General features: G+C 46.6%; 1 protein-coding gene across 4 annotated transcripts in view; it reads left to right on the plus strand.

Moving 5' to 3' along the window:
- LOC105493061 (epidermal growth factor receptor) overlaps positions 1 to 17,096 on the plus strand; it is a 192,741-nt gene that overhangs the window by 130,847 nt on the left and 44,798 nt on the right. For all 4 annotated transcript variants that reach the window (XM_011760496.2, XM_011760499.3, XM_011760498.3 and 1 more), the window contains exons 5-14: positions 2,105 to 2,173; positions 3,349 to 3,467; positions 4,810 to 4,951; positions 6,854 to 6,970; positions 7,553 to 7,679; positions 7,778 to 7,851; positions 8,679 to 8,769; positions 11,703 to 11,902; positions 13,053 to 13,185; positions 15,286 to 15,376. In XM_011760496.2, the coding sequence (XP_011758798.1) occupies positions 2,105 to 2,173; positions 3,349 to 3,467; positions 4,810 to 4,951; positions 6,854 to 6,970; positions 7,553 to 7,679; positions 7,778 to 7,851; positions 8,679 to 8,769; positions 11,703 to 11,902; positions 13,053 to 13,185; positions 15,286 to 15,376 (1,163 nt within the window). The remainder of the gene's footprint in view (positions 1 to 2,104; positions 2,174 to 3,348; positions 3,468 to 4,809; positions 4,952 to 6,853; positions 6,971 to 7,552; positions 7,680 to 7,777; positions 7,852 to 8,678; positions 8,770 to 11,702; positions 11,903 to 13,052; positions 13,186 to 15,285; positions 15,377 to 17,096) is intronic.

The raw sequence follows: 17,096 nt of genomic DNA on the forward strand, positions 1-17,096 counted from the left end.
ACCAGGAAAATATTGTGCAATGTCTGATTGCCATGAAGAGGGTTAATATCCTTGCTATATCACTCCCTGAAGTCATCTTTAAAAGACTAAGAAAGAGATGAATCTCTTAATAAAAACCTGACCCAGAACATGAGCAACCTCTCCTTCTCTTTCTCCCTCTCTCTCTTTCTCTCTCTCTGTCACACACACACACACACACACACACACAAAGATGGCCAAGCAATAAAGTAAAATGTTATTTCTAATGTAGTAAAAAGGTCAAAATAAAATAAGAAAGCATCACATCTTCCTTTGTGAAGTATTTGGGTTCCTTTTGCTTTTAAACACCTGGGTCAGCTGGGGTGTGGAGAAACAGAAATTCTTATGTTCTGCTTGTGGGCATATATGTTAATAAAACCAAGCTTGGCAATACGCCTGCAATATGTATCTAAAGCTTCAAAGTATGTATAGCTTTGACCAATGAATATCACACTTATGAATAAGAGAAAAAGAAATAATAATGAAAGTGAAAATCATAAGAGATGTACAGACATATTCTTATACAAGAATCCTTGCAGCCTTACTTATAATAAATTTTCTGAACAAATTGTATATCTAAAAATAACAGATTGGTTGAATAAATTATGCTGCAGCAATGCTATTGATAATCATGTTAGATAGAAGCATATTTAAAGGCATGGAAAAATTGTCATGTTTTATCTGGGTTTTTAAGGTTATAACACAATGTATAGTGGGATTCCAATTCCTGTATATACATAGACTTATATGTCTATATTGATTAACTCTGGATGAGTCTCATGTCTTTTTGCTCTCTTCTATTATCCATATTTTAAACGATGTGCCTGCATTTCTTTTTTGTAACAGATGGTCAATACTAGAATCATAAACAGATCTTAAGTTTGTTGGCAAACGTTTCCCCTGTTAGGAAAAGATGCATTTTTCTTTTAAACATTTCTCTCTTATACAACGATTACGTGCTTATAATAGAAATTTGAAAATTATATGTGAGTACAGGGTAAAAAGTAGAAAGAATGGGATTGCACGCTGCAGACCTAGCTGCTTTTAGCATGCCTCTGTATGACCTTGCTTTCTCTAGACTTCTGTCGCAGTCTCTCTGCCTCCCTCCTCACAACGTCCATCCCCCGCTGTCACTGTCGTGATGCCAGCCTCCCCAGCCTTCATGACTCTAAGGAGCACCAGTGCGGCATTAGCGCCCTTCGCCCTGGTGGTATCCTGGCTTCACAGTCACATGGGAGATCGATCATCAGCTTTTCTGTTTGAAATCTAAATTCTTCCTGACTGCAGGGGACCTCGGGACCCATGAACTCCTCTAGTTTACTATGTCTTCACAGTAAAAGATATCTGCATGACTGGACTCTAACAAATTTGGTGGTTAACCTGCTTTTTCTATATAGATATAGCTCGACCTTCAGACTTCTCAATACTGATAAAAAGAAAACTCGACAGATGAGAAGAAAACCTTTGCAGCTGTAATTTGTAATCAACTAATTATAAAAACTGCAAAAATTGACCAGATAGCTAAGATTTTACACAGTCATTAAAGTGATCTGCACTGTTAACATTTCACCCTCTGTGCACCATTCTGTGCTTCTCTCTGGTTTGGAGTCGAGAAGGTTTTATTTACAGGCCATGACTTAACAATCCCAGAACGGCTGACACATGCAGTCACTCAAGACTGGACACAGCAAGGGAGCAGTGGGTCCATGCCAAAGGCTCAGCCAGATGAGACACTCTAGCTGTGGCAGGAGATGCCAGGGAATGCTCCATGCCTAAGCAGATTGTAAACAAGGAACCTCAAATTCATGAAAAATTCTCGCTTGTGTGGCCTGTATCAGTAATTACTCTCTGCCTCAGTTTCCACAGCTGACATGTAAATAAAAGCAGTTCATGGTTCATCTTCTTTTCTTGTCGGGGTCTCTTAAGTGATTCTACAAACCAGCCAGCCAAACAATCAGAGAATAAGTTGAAAAAATTGTCTTCATTTATTGAACATGCTTAACTCAGGCCTGGGAAAGGGCGTCATCAGTTTCTCATCATTCCTTCCCTTTCACTGAGATATGCATCTATTACTTTTACATTTCAGGCCAAAAGTGTGATCCAAGCTGTCCCAATGGGAGCTGCTGGGGTGCAGGAGAGGAGAACTGCCAGAAACGTAAGTCAGTGAACAGCCTCAGACCCACATGTGACCGCCCCTCTCTTCCTTCACTTACTTAGGTGATTGGATTTGTTTTCCCTTTGAAGACTCCGAAGAGTTATTTTATTACAGGGCCAGATGTGAACTGGTAGGTGAAGGACAGTCTTGCAAATCTCACCGCATGTGGTTAATCCAGGGTGGGCTATTTTGGGTGCTTCAGCCTGTCACAAATAAGTGAACACCAGCAGGTGCCGGGCACGATGGTTCTCGCCTATAATCCCAGCACTTTGGGAGGCCGAGGTGGGCGGACCACGAGGTCAGGAGATTGAGATCATCCCGGTTAACACGGTGAAACCCCATCTCTACTAAAAATACAAAAAATTAGCCTGGCGTGGTGGCGGGCGCCTGTAGTCCCAGCTCCTTGGGAGGCTGAGGCAGGAGAATGGCGTGAACCTGGGAGGCGGAGCTTGCAGTGAGCCGAGATCGCATCACTGCAGTCCAGCCTGGGCAACAGAGTGAGACTCCGTCTCAAAACAACAACAACAACAATAAGTGAACATCAGCAGGTACTCCAGCCCTGTCCTCTGAACACAGCACACTTTCCCGGGAATGGAAGACTTGTCCCTGTTGACAGCAGTCCCCAGGTTTCTTGTTTCCTCTCCCTCCCTGGCTTTCTTTGGTATCCACCTACACAGAAGCCTGAGCACGGTTTCTCATGGGGACTTGTCCATGTGGACCGTGCTTTATGATGGAGAGGGCCATTCTCCCGGGTATGGCTGTCTGGCTCAGCCTCTCAGTGGCCAAGGAACCTGTGGACATGAGCTCAAAAACAGACCCTATGTCCTTAAGCTGAATTGTGGGGTGGCTGTTAGACCCTTCTAAACACTACTTCCCAGCAGGTATTTCTGTTCTTTGTATGTGCTTCCTGCATTGCCCAAGATGTATCTAATTACTTAGCAGGTCTCAAAGTGTAGACTTGATCTGATCAGTTCTCTTAAGTGATGAAAAATAAATCAGGAGAAAAAAGAGGCAATCAGAAAAGGGCATGGTTTGACTTAGCTTGAGTGTGATTTCACTGGAAGCAAATGTGTCTTCACTTTTTCGTGAAAAAGTCTGCGAGCACTCTGCGACGTCCCTGGGAATTGATCCTACCCTCACTCTTCAGCTCACAAGGGACCTTTGCTCTTTTTCAGTGACCAAAATCATCTGTGCCCAGCAGTGCTCCGGGCGCTGCCGCGGCAAGTCCCCCAGTGACTGCTGCCACAACCAGTGTGCCGCGGGCTGCACGGGCCCCCGGGAGAGCGACTGCCTGGTAAGATGCCCCTCCGGCAGCCTCCCTGGAGCAGGCTGTGGCTGCACTCTCTCCACCCACACCAGGACAGAGGACCTCCTGTGGGGGAGCTGTCAATTAGCATTTGTAGTAACAGACAGGATATTGCCCTCTGCCTGGTGACAAAGTATCTTTAGTATCCCACCTCCACCACTCACTGAGGCCTTGGGAAAATGATAGGACCTCCATACCTCCATTTCCTCACCTGACAATGATGCATAACAAAGTCTCTCCCAGTTGAATGCTTAAATGATGCGATGCCTGTGATGTCCAGCATTAGGACCTGTGCACAGAACAAGCACTAACTACTACATGCAAGTATTTGCATGAATGTGCCTTGTTGCCAGCAGCACACCCTCTTTATTGTTTGACATCGGCTACACCTCCAGAGACTTGACACTGTGAGGTCCCTAAGAGACCTATGGAGAGCCACACAGGTCTTGCTAACTGGGGCTGCTTTAGGGCCTCCTGACACGGATCCCTCGGCTCCTCCACCACTGCTCAGGCACCTCCTGAGCTGCACCTTGCCCTCAAGGGGTCCTGAAGTACTCACTCTTGCCCCATTACTGCAGAAAGTGCCAGCAGAAGCCTTGCTGCCCCAGCGGGCTCTGGACAGCACTGGAGGGTGCAGGTCAGAAGTGTCTTGGAAGCCCTGGAGACGCCAAGGCTGGTGGATGTGACTGCTGGAGTGGGAGCTGGTGTGACGAAGCCCTCCCTAAGACTAAATGCAGATCTCTTTGTGGTTTCAGGGAAGATTTCTAAATTCCAGAGGCTGGACCCGGACCCAGGAATTGTGACTTGGTTGGCCTGGGCTGTTTCTAATGTGAGCCCCAGGGAGAAGACTGTGAAGACGCAGGGTTGATCCTAGGGAGAGCCCCCGCTGCACTGGGTCTGGCCCCTTTACAGGGCATCATTCTAGCAAGGTTTACTGCCATTCAGCAATACATTAAAAAATGTACCCTCAACTGTACTTTATAAGGGAAGCCCAATGTAATCTGAGTTTAAACATAATTTCACTCCATAGTCACCGCTATAATATGTGAACTCCATCATCTGTATGTTAGTAAAGAGACGTATTTTTATCATAATCCATAAATTATGATAGGTGGGACAGTGCACCTAAGAAAAAAACGGACTTTTTAGAGAAGGGTCTTTCTGACTCTGCAGAGGGCACCAGCTCGGTTTTCCCCACTAGTTGAACACTGAGCTGTGAAGATGGCAACTTGAGCTTTCTGACGGGAGTCAACACAGTGCTGCGCTTCCTCCGTGTGTGGCGCCGAGTGTCCTTACCTCACTTGCCCAGCGTGTCCTTTCTCCTCCACAGGTCTGCCGCAAATTCCGAGACGAAGCCACGTGCAAGGACACCTGCCCCCCACTCATGCTCTACAACCCCACCACATACCAGATGGATGTGAACCCCGAGGGCAAATACAGCTTTGGTGCCACCTGCGTGAAGAAGTGTCCCCGTGAGTCCTCCTCTGTGGGCCCTCTGACTGATCAGGCATCCTTGTCCCGCTCTGTCTCCTGCTGAGCCCTGGAGTATCCCATCTTGGAGAGTCTTTGGGTGGATGTGTTTGCCTCGCTAGGGGGAGGCAACCCTGTGCCTGTCCAGGCGCAGAGGTGAGGGGCTGCCTTGCTCCCGAGGAGCGGGTAGGTGGTGGCCATCCCCACCCACGGGGGCTGCTCAGTGCACAGGGCAGAACTTGGGGCCAGGCCACCTCACAGGAGAAACACCTGCTGCTCAGCCCTCACCACTCATCCAGCATCCACAGCCGAGGGTATTCAGTTGTCTGCTGGGCACAAAGCCGTGGGCATGTCACTATTTAGTGCTTGTGCCAAGCAGGTATTTAATAGACCGAAATCAGAGAGTCTATCAGAAGACCTGCCTTCTTGAGTGGTTAAAATTCTAGTGAAAGTTATGCCTCTTAGGAGTATTGCAGAGGTTTTGTCTTTGTTTTCATTTTGTTTTGTTTTAATGGTTTGGGTTTGAGTTTTGCTTGTTTGTACTTACATTTGTCCTGGTGGCTCCAGAGTTTAGGGAAATTGTGACATAAAATACTTCCTGTTAGAGAAAACAAAACGTTGTCTAATGAAAGAGTTTTAGAAGCCAGTCTTGATCTCTAGAAGGGGAGATTAACTGAGAAAAAAAATTGAAAGAAAAACTATGAGGGGTAGATTTTACCCTGCCAGATTTGTGTACATGAAAAATATTACACTCTGTATGGGGAAAAAATACAAAATAATAAGCCATTATAAGGTAAATGACAAACGAAGCTAAAGAAAAATGTGCCACACTGATGACACAGATACAGTCTTTGAGATAGGACTTAATAGAGCTTTAAAATCCATAGGAAAACACCTCGAGCCTGAGATACCGAGAGCAGACGGTTCACAGAAGAATCACCAAGGTCCTATAAATATTTTTGAGGATCTTCTTGGGGAACTTAAAACAGGAACAGGCCGGGCACAGTGGCTCATTGGCTCATGCCTGTAATCCCAGCACTTTGAGAGACCAAGGGGGCTGGATTGCCTGAGGTCAGGAGTTTAGAACCAGCCCGGCCAACAAGGTGAAACCTCGTCTCTACTAAAAATACAAAAATTAGCTGAGCGTGGTGGTGCTTGCCTGTAATCACAGCTGCTCAGGAGGCTGAGGCAGGAGAATCACTTGAACCCAGGAGGCGGAGGTTGCAGTGAGCTGAGATCACACCACTGCACTCCAGCCTGGGTGACAGAGCAAGACTCCATCTCAAACAAACAAAAAAGGAACACATAGAGCTCCTAAAAATAACACAGAAGTCAGCTATCAACACAAATGAATTACTTTAAAGGTGGGAGCAGGTGGAGGAGAGGGCTGAGGTGCCTGCTGGGACACAGAACAGCTGGCCCCTCAAGGGACCCAGGGCCACGTCGGGAAGGGCCATGGAGAGCAAAGCTGGCATCAGCCGCAAGAATAAAATGCAGCCTCACCTATAGCTGCTTCGGTGGAAGAGTGCTCTTTTTAGGTTTACGCATTTTTAATGAGCATTCCAACTTTAACCATAAGCCCTGGGGACAGATCCTACAAGGAAGAACATGAGCTCACAGAGGTGCTTTAACCTAGTGAGCAACGCCATGCTTTTTCCCTGACACCTGTTTCCTGCCCTGATGAAACACCTGTATTATCCACATTGCAGCCTAGAATTTATTAAACTATTGAACGGAATTCCTTTTCTATTTGCAACCTTTCATTCTTTGTCCTTAAAGTAAATAAAGCCAAAGGAGGATGGAGCCTTTCCATCAGCACTCGAGAGGAGGACCTGGACTGTCTGTGTGAGGCCCGAGCACCTGGCGCCACCGTCGTCACCTTCCTTTCATGCTCTCTTCCCCAGGTAATTATGTGGTGACAGATCACGGCTCGTGCGTCCGAGCCTGCGGGGCCGACAGCTATGAGATGGAGGAAGACGGCGTCCGCAAGTGTAAGAAGTGCGAAGGGCCTTGCCGCAAAGGTAGGAAGCCCGCTGGTGTGTGAATGAGGCTTGTTCTCAGCTGCTGAGGCTGGGCTTTCATGCCACCTCCAAATGAACACTACTTCTTCTTCTCATTAAAAAACAACTATAAATATCATTTCTTTAAAATAGAAGATAAAGCTGCAAAGCCAGGTTAGGCAATGGGAAGGCACTGAAGGTTGTGATAGGGTGGGGGGCTCCGACGAGAACAGTGCACAGAGCCAGCCCCTCAGCAGCTGCCAGATGCCCAGCCCTGGGGAGAATCCAGGGAAGGCAGAGCTGGAAGCAGTCCAGTTCCATGCGGCCCAGGGGAAATAATGAGGAGAATGCAAGGTCGGTGTGCGGTGACAGGGATGGCATCTCCTATACCGCCGTAGCCCCAAAGTGTGCTATAGGTCCTCGTGTCCCCCTGCCCCCCGCACCCTCCCCAGCCCCGTCAGTGTTTGTTGAGTGAATGAAGGCTGATATGGCAGTGGCAGTTCCCGCGACTGGAATTCCTTCCTGCTTCCCTCTGCCTGTGGATCCCTAGCTATTCTTAATCCACCAATGTGAACGGAATACACGTCTCTCTTATCTCTGCAGTGTGTAATGGAATAGGTATTGGTGAATTTAAAGACACACTCTCCATAAATGCTACAAATATTAAACACTTCAAAAACTGCACCTCCATCAGTGGCGATCTCCACATCCTGCCGGTGGCATTTAGGGGGTGAGTCACAGGTTCAGTTACTTGTATAGAGAAAAACAAAGTCTGCCTTTTTAACTGGTAGAGACAGGTGATCAATAATCACCTGTTGTTTGTTTCAGTGACTCCTTCACACACACTCCGCCTCTGGATCCACAGGAACTGGATATTCTGAAAACCGTAAAGGAAATCACAGGTTTGAGCTGAATGATCGCATGAATATAAATGGGAAATCAGTGTTTTAGAGCGAGAACTTTTCGACATATTTCCTTCTCCCTTGGAATAAAAACATTTCTTCTGAAATTTTACCATTAATGGCTGATGTTTTGATACTTTTCAAAAGTACAGTTTCCCTGCAGGCAAAAGGGGACACGTTAAGCCCAGGCTTAGGTCATTCACTGCGCATGTGAACACGCTTTCTCCCTCCTACCCGGCCCCAGCCAGCTGCCTTGGTGGCCCATAACCCCTGCGGGTAGAGGGAGAGGACAGGGGTAGGCGAGGGGCAGCCTGGGCCTCAGGCTTTTGAAACTGGATGCCAGAGCCCTGTGGGGCCACGGGCAAGCCTCGGGTCCATGACTGCCACCTGAGCTCCGCTTCCTTCCTCTCTAAAATGGGAAAATTAGACTTATATAACACAACTGTTTTAGGGTTGGAATCAAATAAGGAAAATCTGTAAAGCTCCTTGTATGTGATACCAGATCCATAATTGGCAGATAATCGCAGCAGGAGCCTCTTGGGGGTAATCAGATACCCTGCGCAGCAGGGGCCCCAGGGCCACAGCCAGAGGGGCGGCGGGAGACATGGGGAATCGCTGGGGGAGGCGGGAGGCAGCCGTGAACTCTGGCTGGCCTGCATCCGCCCATTCGCATGTACACTCAGAGAAGATGATAACGAAAAAGAAAGCAAATCCAATTTTCCCACTCACTGTTCCTATAATACAAAGTCCCTGAGAGTCTAGAGTAATGTCTCATACAAAAAAGAAACTCCTGTGTGGTGTGTGTCTGAGTCTCCTCTGCCTTACAGGGTTTTTGCTGATTCAGGCTTGGCCTGAAAACAGGACGGACCTCCATGCTTTTGAGAACCTAGAAATCATACGTGGCAGGACCAAGCAACAGTAAGTTGACCACAGCCAAAGAGCCTGGTAGATTACATTTTGCCTTTTTAGTTGGAAATTAGGCTTAACAGGAGAGTTGCTAAGATAGGGCACAGAGCTCCTGTATCTCTCGCCGGCATTCCCGAATGCTATCTCACATGAGCAGGCACAAGGATCAAGACTGAACGACCACTGGCACAGGCTGTCTGCTAAACCACAGACTTCTCAGCATTCGCCAGTGCTTATGCTTCTGTGTCCACTCCAGATCCCACATTGCACTTAGTTGTCAGATCTTTTCAGTCCATTCTAACCTGTAATAGCTCCTATGTCTTTCCTTGTCTTTCATGGCCTTGACTCTTATAAAACGTGTTGTTCAGGTACTTTGCAGACTGTCTAACCATTTCAGTTCGGCTGGTGTTTTCTCAGGATGCAGTTGAGGTTATGCACATCTTATCACGGGGACCAGATAGACTTTTTAGCACCACTCTTTAAGAATTTCCACATTTTCAGCTTTGACAGTGGAATAGACTTGCAGGTGCTCACACACAAGCATCTTTAATATGGTAATGGTAATCATCAGTTTAGTGGTGTGGAGGAGGAGATGGGAATCTCTTAGTAAAACCAGCCTTGGAAGCAGCCCCCTTATGAGAACTGCTGCCCCTACTTGACTCCTAAAGCACTAGATAATACTGTGCAACATTAAAGAGAGTAAGAGTGCATGAAATATGCATTGCCTCCCATAAACTCCCTTGGCTCTGAATCTCTGATACTAAATATGTGGCTACCATTGCTTCCCAGAAAAGCCTTTTTGCTCTGAATTCTCTGGAATACCTTCTTTGCCTGAGATTCTTATAAAAACAAGAGATTTAGAGCAAGTTTCTTGGATGGCTGGTATGAGCCAGTTGGCTTAGTTGTAGGGATTTAAACAAGATAAGGGTTACTTACTTTTCACATTTAATGAGAAGTCTGGTGATTCCAGCTCCTACTGAGGCAGGGTGGCCACAGGTTCCAGGTCATGACTCACTGAAGCTCCAGGCCTGCCCTGCAAGGACCATCTGGCTCTTCCCTGGTGTCTGGCCTCCCTGGGCATATGTGGGGGAGAATTCCTAATGGTATTGGTTACAGGCTCCTATGCAAGACCACTCATCAGTGTAGGAGAAAGGAAAAAGATGGGGGAAAGAAGAGCAGCAGGGAGAGGAGAAGCCTCTCGATGATACTCTAACCCCCTGCCATCCAACATCTGAACATCAGTCTTTTCATCCAGTGCTCTCAGCTGGCCCAGTCCCCAGCCTGGGGTCAGATGAGAGCTTCCTGCAAATGCAGATCTCTTTCCTGTGGCTCCTTCTCAATTACAGACAGCTCCTCCACAGGGTGCACTCTGGCCTTTTACTCCCTCCCCAAACCAGCCCAGCCCTCCCAGCCTGCATCATCGTGGTCCTGCAGGGGCTGGAGGTTCTCACACCCATCATGGTCTGGCAGGAGCTAGTGGTTCTCACACCTATCATGGTCCAGGAGAGGCTAGTGGTTCTCACACCCATCGTGGTCCAGGAGGGGCTAGTGGTTCTCACACCCATCGCGGTCCGGTGGGGCTAGTGGTTCTCACACCCATCGCGGTCCGGTGGGGCTAGTGGTTCTCACACCCATCGTGGCCCCCCAGGGGCTTAGTGGTTCTCACACCCATCGTGGTCCAGGAGGGGCTACTGGTTCTCACACCCATTGTGGTCCAGGAAGGGCTAGTGGTTCTCACACCCATCGTGGTCCAGTGGGGCTAGTGGTTCTCACACTCATTGTGGTCCAGGAAGGGCTAGTGGTTCTCATACCCATCGTGGTACGGCAGGGGCTTAGTGGTTCTTATACCCATCGTGGTCCAGGAGGAGCTAGTGGTTCTCACACCCATCGTGGTCCAGCAGGGGCTTGCTTAGTGGTTCTTACACCCATCGTGGTCTGGCAGGGGCTTAGTTGTTCTTACAGCCATTGTGATCCAGCAGGGGCTAGTGATTCTCACACCCATCATAGTCTGGCTAGGGCTAGTGGTTCTCACACCCATCGTGGTCCTTCAGGGGCTAGTGGTTCTCGTACCCATCATAGTCCAGGAGGGGCTAGTGGTTCTCACACCCATCGTGGTCCTTCAGGGGCTAGTGGTTCTCATGTCCAACGCGTGCCTTCCTGCTCCTCCAGGTGACTGAAGACATCCCCCCTTCAGTCTGAATGACTTCCATCCAGTCATCTGATATACACATTGGACCACCCAGTAGCGTCCTAGCATCATGTTGGATGGTGAAGAAAATGCCACAGTTCCTGCTCTCAGGACCTCACAACCTTGGGCATAGCTTTTTGGAGGAAGGCCCGGCTTCCCAGGCATCCCTCCCAGACCTGTTCAGAGGCCCCTGCTCCTTTCTTCCTTTTGCCCACACTCACTGTGCTCTTCACACCAGCTCAAAATTATCTGTTTACAGGGTTGTATCACCACCAGATCAAGGGTCCTTGAGAGGAGGAAACATATTTAACCTGCACAGAATTTAGGACAGAGAACATCAAGTGTTTGTTCAATAAATACATGAATGGATAGAGGGACAGGTTGGGTGGTGGACAGAAGGACAAATCCACACCTTTGAAGTGTATTTGGCTGTTTGAGAGGCTTTTTTAGAATATGTTCTCAATTTCCAAGCAAAATGAAAATGGAGAAATATAATGACATTAAGGCATTTTATTCATCCTCCCCATCTGCCACTGGGGTTAAAGATACTAAATAAACAAGGAACTAGCTTTTGCCTGCAGGAACTTAAAAAACACCTGCAGTTTTCAAAAGTTGCAGTGTGTGCCTCCCACAGCATGACTTACCATCATTGGAAAGCAGTTTGTAGCCAATCAAAGGTGGTCTGGAAAAACAAAGTTTTCAGGGATACATTGTTTTTATAATTTTCACCACATGATTTTTCTTCTCTCCAATGTAGCGGTCAGTTTTCTCTTGCGGTCGTCAGCCTGAACATAACATCCTTGGGATTACGCTCCCTCAAGGAGATAAGCGATGGAGATGTGATAATTTCAGGAAACAAAAATTTGTGCTATGCAAATACAATAAACTGGAAAAAACTGTTTGGGACCTCCAGTCAGAAAACCAAAATTATAAGCAACAGAGGTGAAAACAGCTGCAGTAAGTCACTGCTTTCTCTTTTGTTTATGGAATTGGTTCTAATGGGTCCTTTATTTTTATTTAGAATATTGAAGGGCTATTCCCATTTAAAATCCTTTTTTCAGTTCCTTAAGAAGCAAATTAAAATCTTAAGATTCCTAATTGTGAAATTACCATGTGAATTCCATTAAAACTTTTTCCAGATCATTATCATTCAATAGGATGAATTTACCCTGAGGTTTAGGCTACCAATTATTTGTAATTTAAGTAACTAAATTTAGTATTAGTTATATTACCTTTTAGCTGTAGGTCACTCTCTGCGCATTTCAGCCTGTAAAGATTGCAGCTACACACACACACACACACACATACACACACACACACAGAGGAATGGAATGAACACTTTACATCAACACTTCCTGTTCTTACTCTAGAGCTTTTGAAGCTGGCAAGAGCCTGGCCTGTGCTGGGCTTTGGCCATGGCAGCATCAGCTTTGAGTCAAGTGCTGGTCTGGCCTCCCTAGCTTCGAGGCCCCTGTCAATTCCCTTCATCTATTTAGGTTTTGGCTTCCTTATCCATAAAATGGAGATATGAATGATTCCCACGCCATAGCGCTTTGAGAGAATTCAGTGAAATTCTGTGTGTAAAACTCTTCCATGGTGCCTAGCACATAGCACACAGCCAATGGCCCAATGGCCCCTATCGGCTGTGGGATTTGTCATCCGAACATCACCAGCTCTGCTCCAGGCTGCCCTGGGCACCATCAAAACACACCCTGTGCCCAGCAGCACCTGCCCCTCTGCACGCCTGGCCCCTTCAGCAGTGGCGGTGGCTGTGGGAGCACAGAAAACAAGGAGTCCCATCTGGTTTAATTGATGCCATTGCCAAAGGGGAGGACTCATGGCACCCCCTCTCAGGTGCTAGAGCGCCTGTCCTCCACTGTCAGGCACATTTCAGTTTTCCCAGCAGCCAGCACAACTGTTTTGTCCTTCCAGTCACTGTCGGCCTCTGGGAAGCCCAGTCTGTGTCCTCTTCCTTCAGGGATGCCCAGCATGTCCGTGCCACCCAAAGTCACGGAGCACAGGGCCCCTCCCGGGAAGGTGCTGTCTCCTGCGGCCCTTCGGGTCCCTGGTCTGTCACTGACTGCTGTGACCCACTCTGTCTCCACAGAGGCCACGGGCCAGGTCTGCCATGCCTTGTGCTCCCCCGAGGGCTGCTGGGGCCCGGAGCCCAGGGACTGCGTCTCCTGCCAGAATGTCAGCCGAGGCAGAGAATGCGTGGACAAGTGCAACATCCTGGAGGGGTAGGAGGTTATTTCTTTAATCCCCTGGCTTTGATCAAAAATAAGGCTCCAGGTTGTTGTTATAGCTTTACAGGCATTCTGTTTGATTTTTTTCCTTTTATTCTTTGCCCTTGGCTTTTGGAGGTTTTGGGGTTTTCTGTGGGGAGATGGGAGGTTGTTTGATTGCTTTATTTTTTGGAAAAGTTAATCACAATAGGAAATAAGCAAGTATTGTTACCTAATTTAATCCAATAATTTATAGAATTTCTTTTCCTGGAAGTATCTTAAATTTGTCTAAGCTACAAAAAGTTCCTAAGACAAATGAGACAGTCATCAGTGGTTCATCTGGCCAACACTGTGGCCATTTGGGCTCTTCTTTGCAGTGCCCGATTCCTGGTGTGTGAAAATAAATTAACACAAATTATATTGCCAAGTTAATATCTGTTTTATGTGCCCCCAGCATGTGTTGAACATCAAACAGTACCAGGAGCTTTAAATATACCCACGGACAAAGAAATAATTCATAATGATGCTTGTTGAATTTAGTTGCAGTCAATAAAAGGTGCAGTTTGTGGATGCTCTGAGGATCTTGATATTGACATAAGGCTTTGAACGACAAATGAGGACAAAAAATAAATAGGAAAGTAAAACTGAAGGATAGAGGCCAAGGCCATGTTTTAGAAGATTTAAAGAAAAAGGGAAATTTGGTGAGCACCATAGGAATTACAGAAGGCTGTAGGAAATCTTCCTGTTTTACTCTCTGGGCATGGACCACAGCTTGGATCCAGAAATATTTAGGAACAGGATAAGAGGACCAAGTTCAATTCTATAGGAATTCTTTAGCTGATAGGCTCAGAACGAATCACATAATCAGTAGTGCTGCTTCAACTTCAAGTAAGGAATATTAATGCAACCCTTACGGCTACAAATGGACAGTGGTCTCATGTTTTCAGTTTTCAAGTGTTTCTTAAGAGGCAGGGTGATGAAAATACCCATGTGGGGAGTCCCATGTCCTTCCATTAGTGTAGAAAAGCCTGGTGTCCAGCAGCACCTGCTCCCTCTGCAAGCCTAGCCCCCTTCAGCTAGGGCAGTGACCAGGAGAAGCAGCACAGAAGACACAACCCTGTATCATATTTTGTTTAATTGGTGCCATTGACCAAAGGGGAGGATGAAAGGCACACACATTTTTGTTGTTGTATTTTGAGACAGAGTCTCACTCCATCACCCAGGCTAGAGTGCAATGATGTGATCTCAACTCACTGCAACCTCTGCCCCTTGGTTCAGGCGATTCTCCTGCCTCAGCCTCCCAAGTAGCTGGAATTAGAGGTGTGCGCCACCACACCCAGTTCATTTTTTGTAAGTTTAATAGAAACAGGGTTTCACCATGTTGGCCAGGCTGGTCTCGAACTCCTGACTTCAAGTGATCTGCCTGTCTCGGCCTCCCAAAGTGTTGGGATTATAGGCATAAGCCACTGCGCCTGGCCAAGGCACATGCTTTTGAGAATAAACACTCCTTGTTCACTGCTGGAGGATAGAACTATGCTTGACTACCAGGCAGAGTCCAATCTTCCTGACAAACAGCCACACGTCTGCTCTGTCTTTTCAATCAAACAATTCTTGCTTAACACTGATCTGTACATCTTGAGGGATGTCAAAATATTACAAGCTAAGTTTTGCACACCTGTGTTCCACACTCACCATTTTTAGTAATAACCATTGAGCAAGTTCATTCTCCCTCCTTCCTTTTTCTGTCACTTAATCTAAAATTATCATTTTTCCAGCTTAATTTCAATAACCGTGAATCTGGTATTAGAGGCAGGGAACACCTCTTCGGGATTGTCTTTTCTTTTATCATGTGACTTGCTTACCCAATGTGCAAAAACTATGCTGTAGAAAATGCAGAAAAGGTATCTTGATTATGAATGATGCTCCTGTGTTTACTCAGAGAGAAGATGACCCAGGATTCAGTTAACAAAATCAGCTGATTATATTACTGTATCGTCCTGGAGTCCCAACTCCTTGACTATTACCTCAAGTTATTTGGAATTTCAGAGAGGTGATTTGTGTTCCTGCAACAATGTATCAGGGAAGGGCTGACAGGTCTCCTCTTCCTCCTCTCAGCGAGCCAAGGGAGTTTGTGGAGAACTCTGAGTGCATACAGTGCCACCCAGAATGCCTGCCCCAGGTCATGAACATCACCTGCACAGGACGGGTAAGAGCCCCTTGCTGCTATCCACATCCACTTCATGGAAAGGGCCTTCACAGAAGCCGAACCGTGACGATGGCCCAGGGTATCCAATGTGGGCAGGACAGCCATCAGAGCCACTTCCCAGAGAAGATGGCAGGCTCTAACAGTGCTGTCCAGGCAGTGTGTCTGTGACATTAGCACACACCCGCCTGTGATGACCATTCACTCTTTCTGCTGACACCTCCAACCTTATCTAAGCTTATCACATCCTCACATTTAACAGCAGCTGTTTTCACCTGGTTTCCTCCATCCCTGACCTAGTCAGCATTGCTTTATCACTTTCATCAAATGTCCTCAAATTTTTAACATTACTTTATAATTAATTGAAGAAGTTTTAAAGAAATTCCTAGCAAAACTTTTTAAGCTGCACAGTTTTGTATCTATATGTTCAATAACATAGATACAATATTCTTTACAATATTCTTGTAAAGAATATGAGTGAGAATTCGCACCCCTCTCACACCAAATGTCCTGATGTTGTTAATTCTCAATGTTATTATATAGGGAGCTCTGTTTGTATGTGAGCTTAAACAGCCAGTTGTAAATCTACTAACTGAAAACATTTTTTAGACATTCTCTAAATTGGGCAGAAGATGACAGGACCGTGTTTTGAGGGATAGGCTGCCAGCATGACTGGTTACAAAGTAAAGCCTTGGTTTATAGGTTTACATGGTGTGGGTTAAATTTCCGTCATTAAAATAATTGGCGATATTGACATAGTCATCTAGATGTGCTGGCTCTGGGCACGTGCAGCCTCTGAGTGGACAAAACCGACATTAGAGAACTTAGCCAAGGGGAAAGCCTTTCCCTGCTGGTTTTATTTCTGCTACTTCTGAAGTGTGGGGCACACAACCTGAGCAATGCTTTTTTTTTTTTTTTTTTTTTTTTTTTTTTGAGACGGAGTCTCACGCTCTTGCCCAGGCTGGAGTTGGAGTGCAGTGGCGCGATCTCGGCTCACTGCAAGCTCCGCCTCCCGGGTTCCCGCCATTCTCCTGCCTCAGCCTCCTGAGTAGCTGGGACTACAGGCGCCCGCCACCGCGCCCGGCTAATTTTTTGTATTTTTAGTAGAGATGGGGTTTCACCGTGGTCTCGATCTCCTGACCTTGTGATCCGCCCGCCTCGGCCTCCCAAAGTGCTGGGATTACAGGCTTGAGCCACCGCGCCCGGCCTGAGCAATGCTTTTATTTGAGTCCCAATGCTTCTATTTGAGTTTTCCAAGGTTATTCCAAGTTTTGCAAACAGAATCAAAGGTAGCATATGACTCAGTCCTTGATACGCCAACCACTGCACAGAGACTTGCCACCTTCCTGTCACTGGAGAAACACCCGTGTGGGTTTTCTTAAATTTGCCTCCCTCTGAGCTTCCCTTTAGCTTCAAATATAATATGCAAGAAAGACTATCTGACCATAAATATACATATGGGCCAATGAAGATGGTTTTACCAAGGAAAGATGCCCACAATGTGTTAAGCAGAATGCAATAATGTAGAGAATATCATTTCATTCATGCTCGTGTGTATTACATGCATTCAAAAACAGGGAGAATTTCTACTAAGCAACTGACAGTGACCTTATCAAGCAAGTGCAATCACAGAAGAACTGGTTTTCTCCTTTAAAAATTTTTCTATCATTTGGCTTTCCCCACTCACACACACTAAATATGTTAAGTAAAACGTTACTTCCAT

Source organism: Macaca nemestrina, chromosome 4 (genome assembly GCF_043159975.1).
Source record: "Macaca nemestrina isolate mMacNem1 chromosome 4, mMacNem.hap1, whole genome shotgun sequence".
In the NCBI taxonomy this organism is placed as follows: domain Eukaryota; kingdom Metazoa; phylum Chordata; class Mammalia; order Primates; family Cercopithecidae; genus Macaca; species Macaca nemestrina.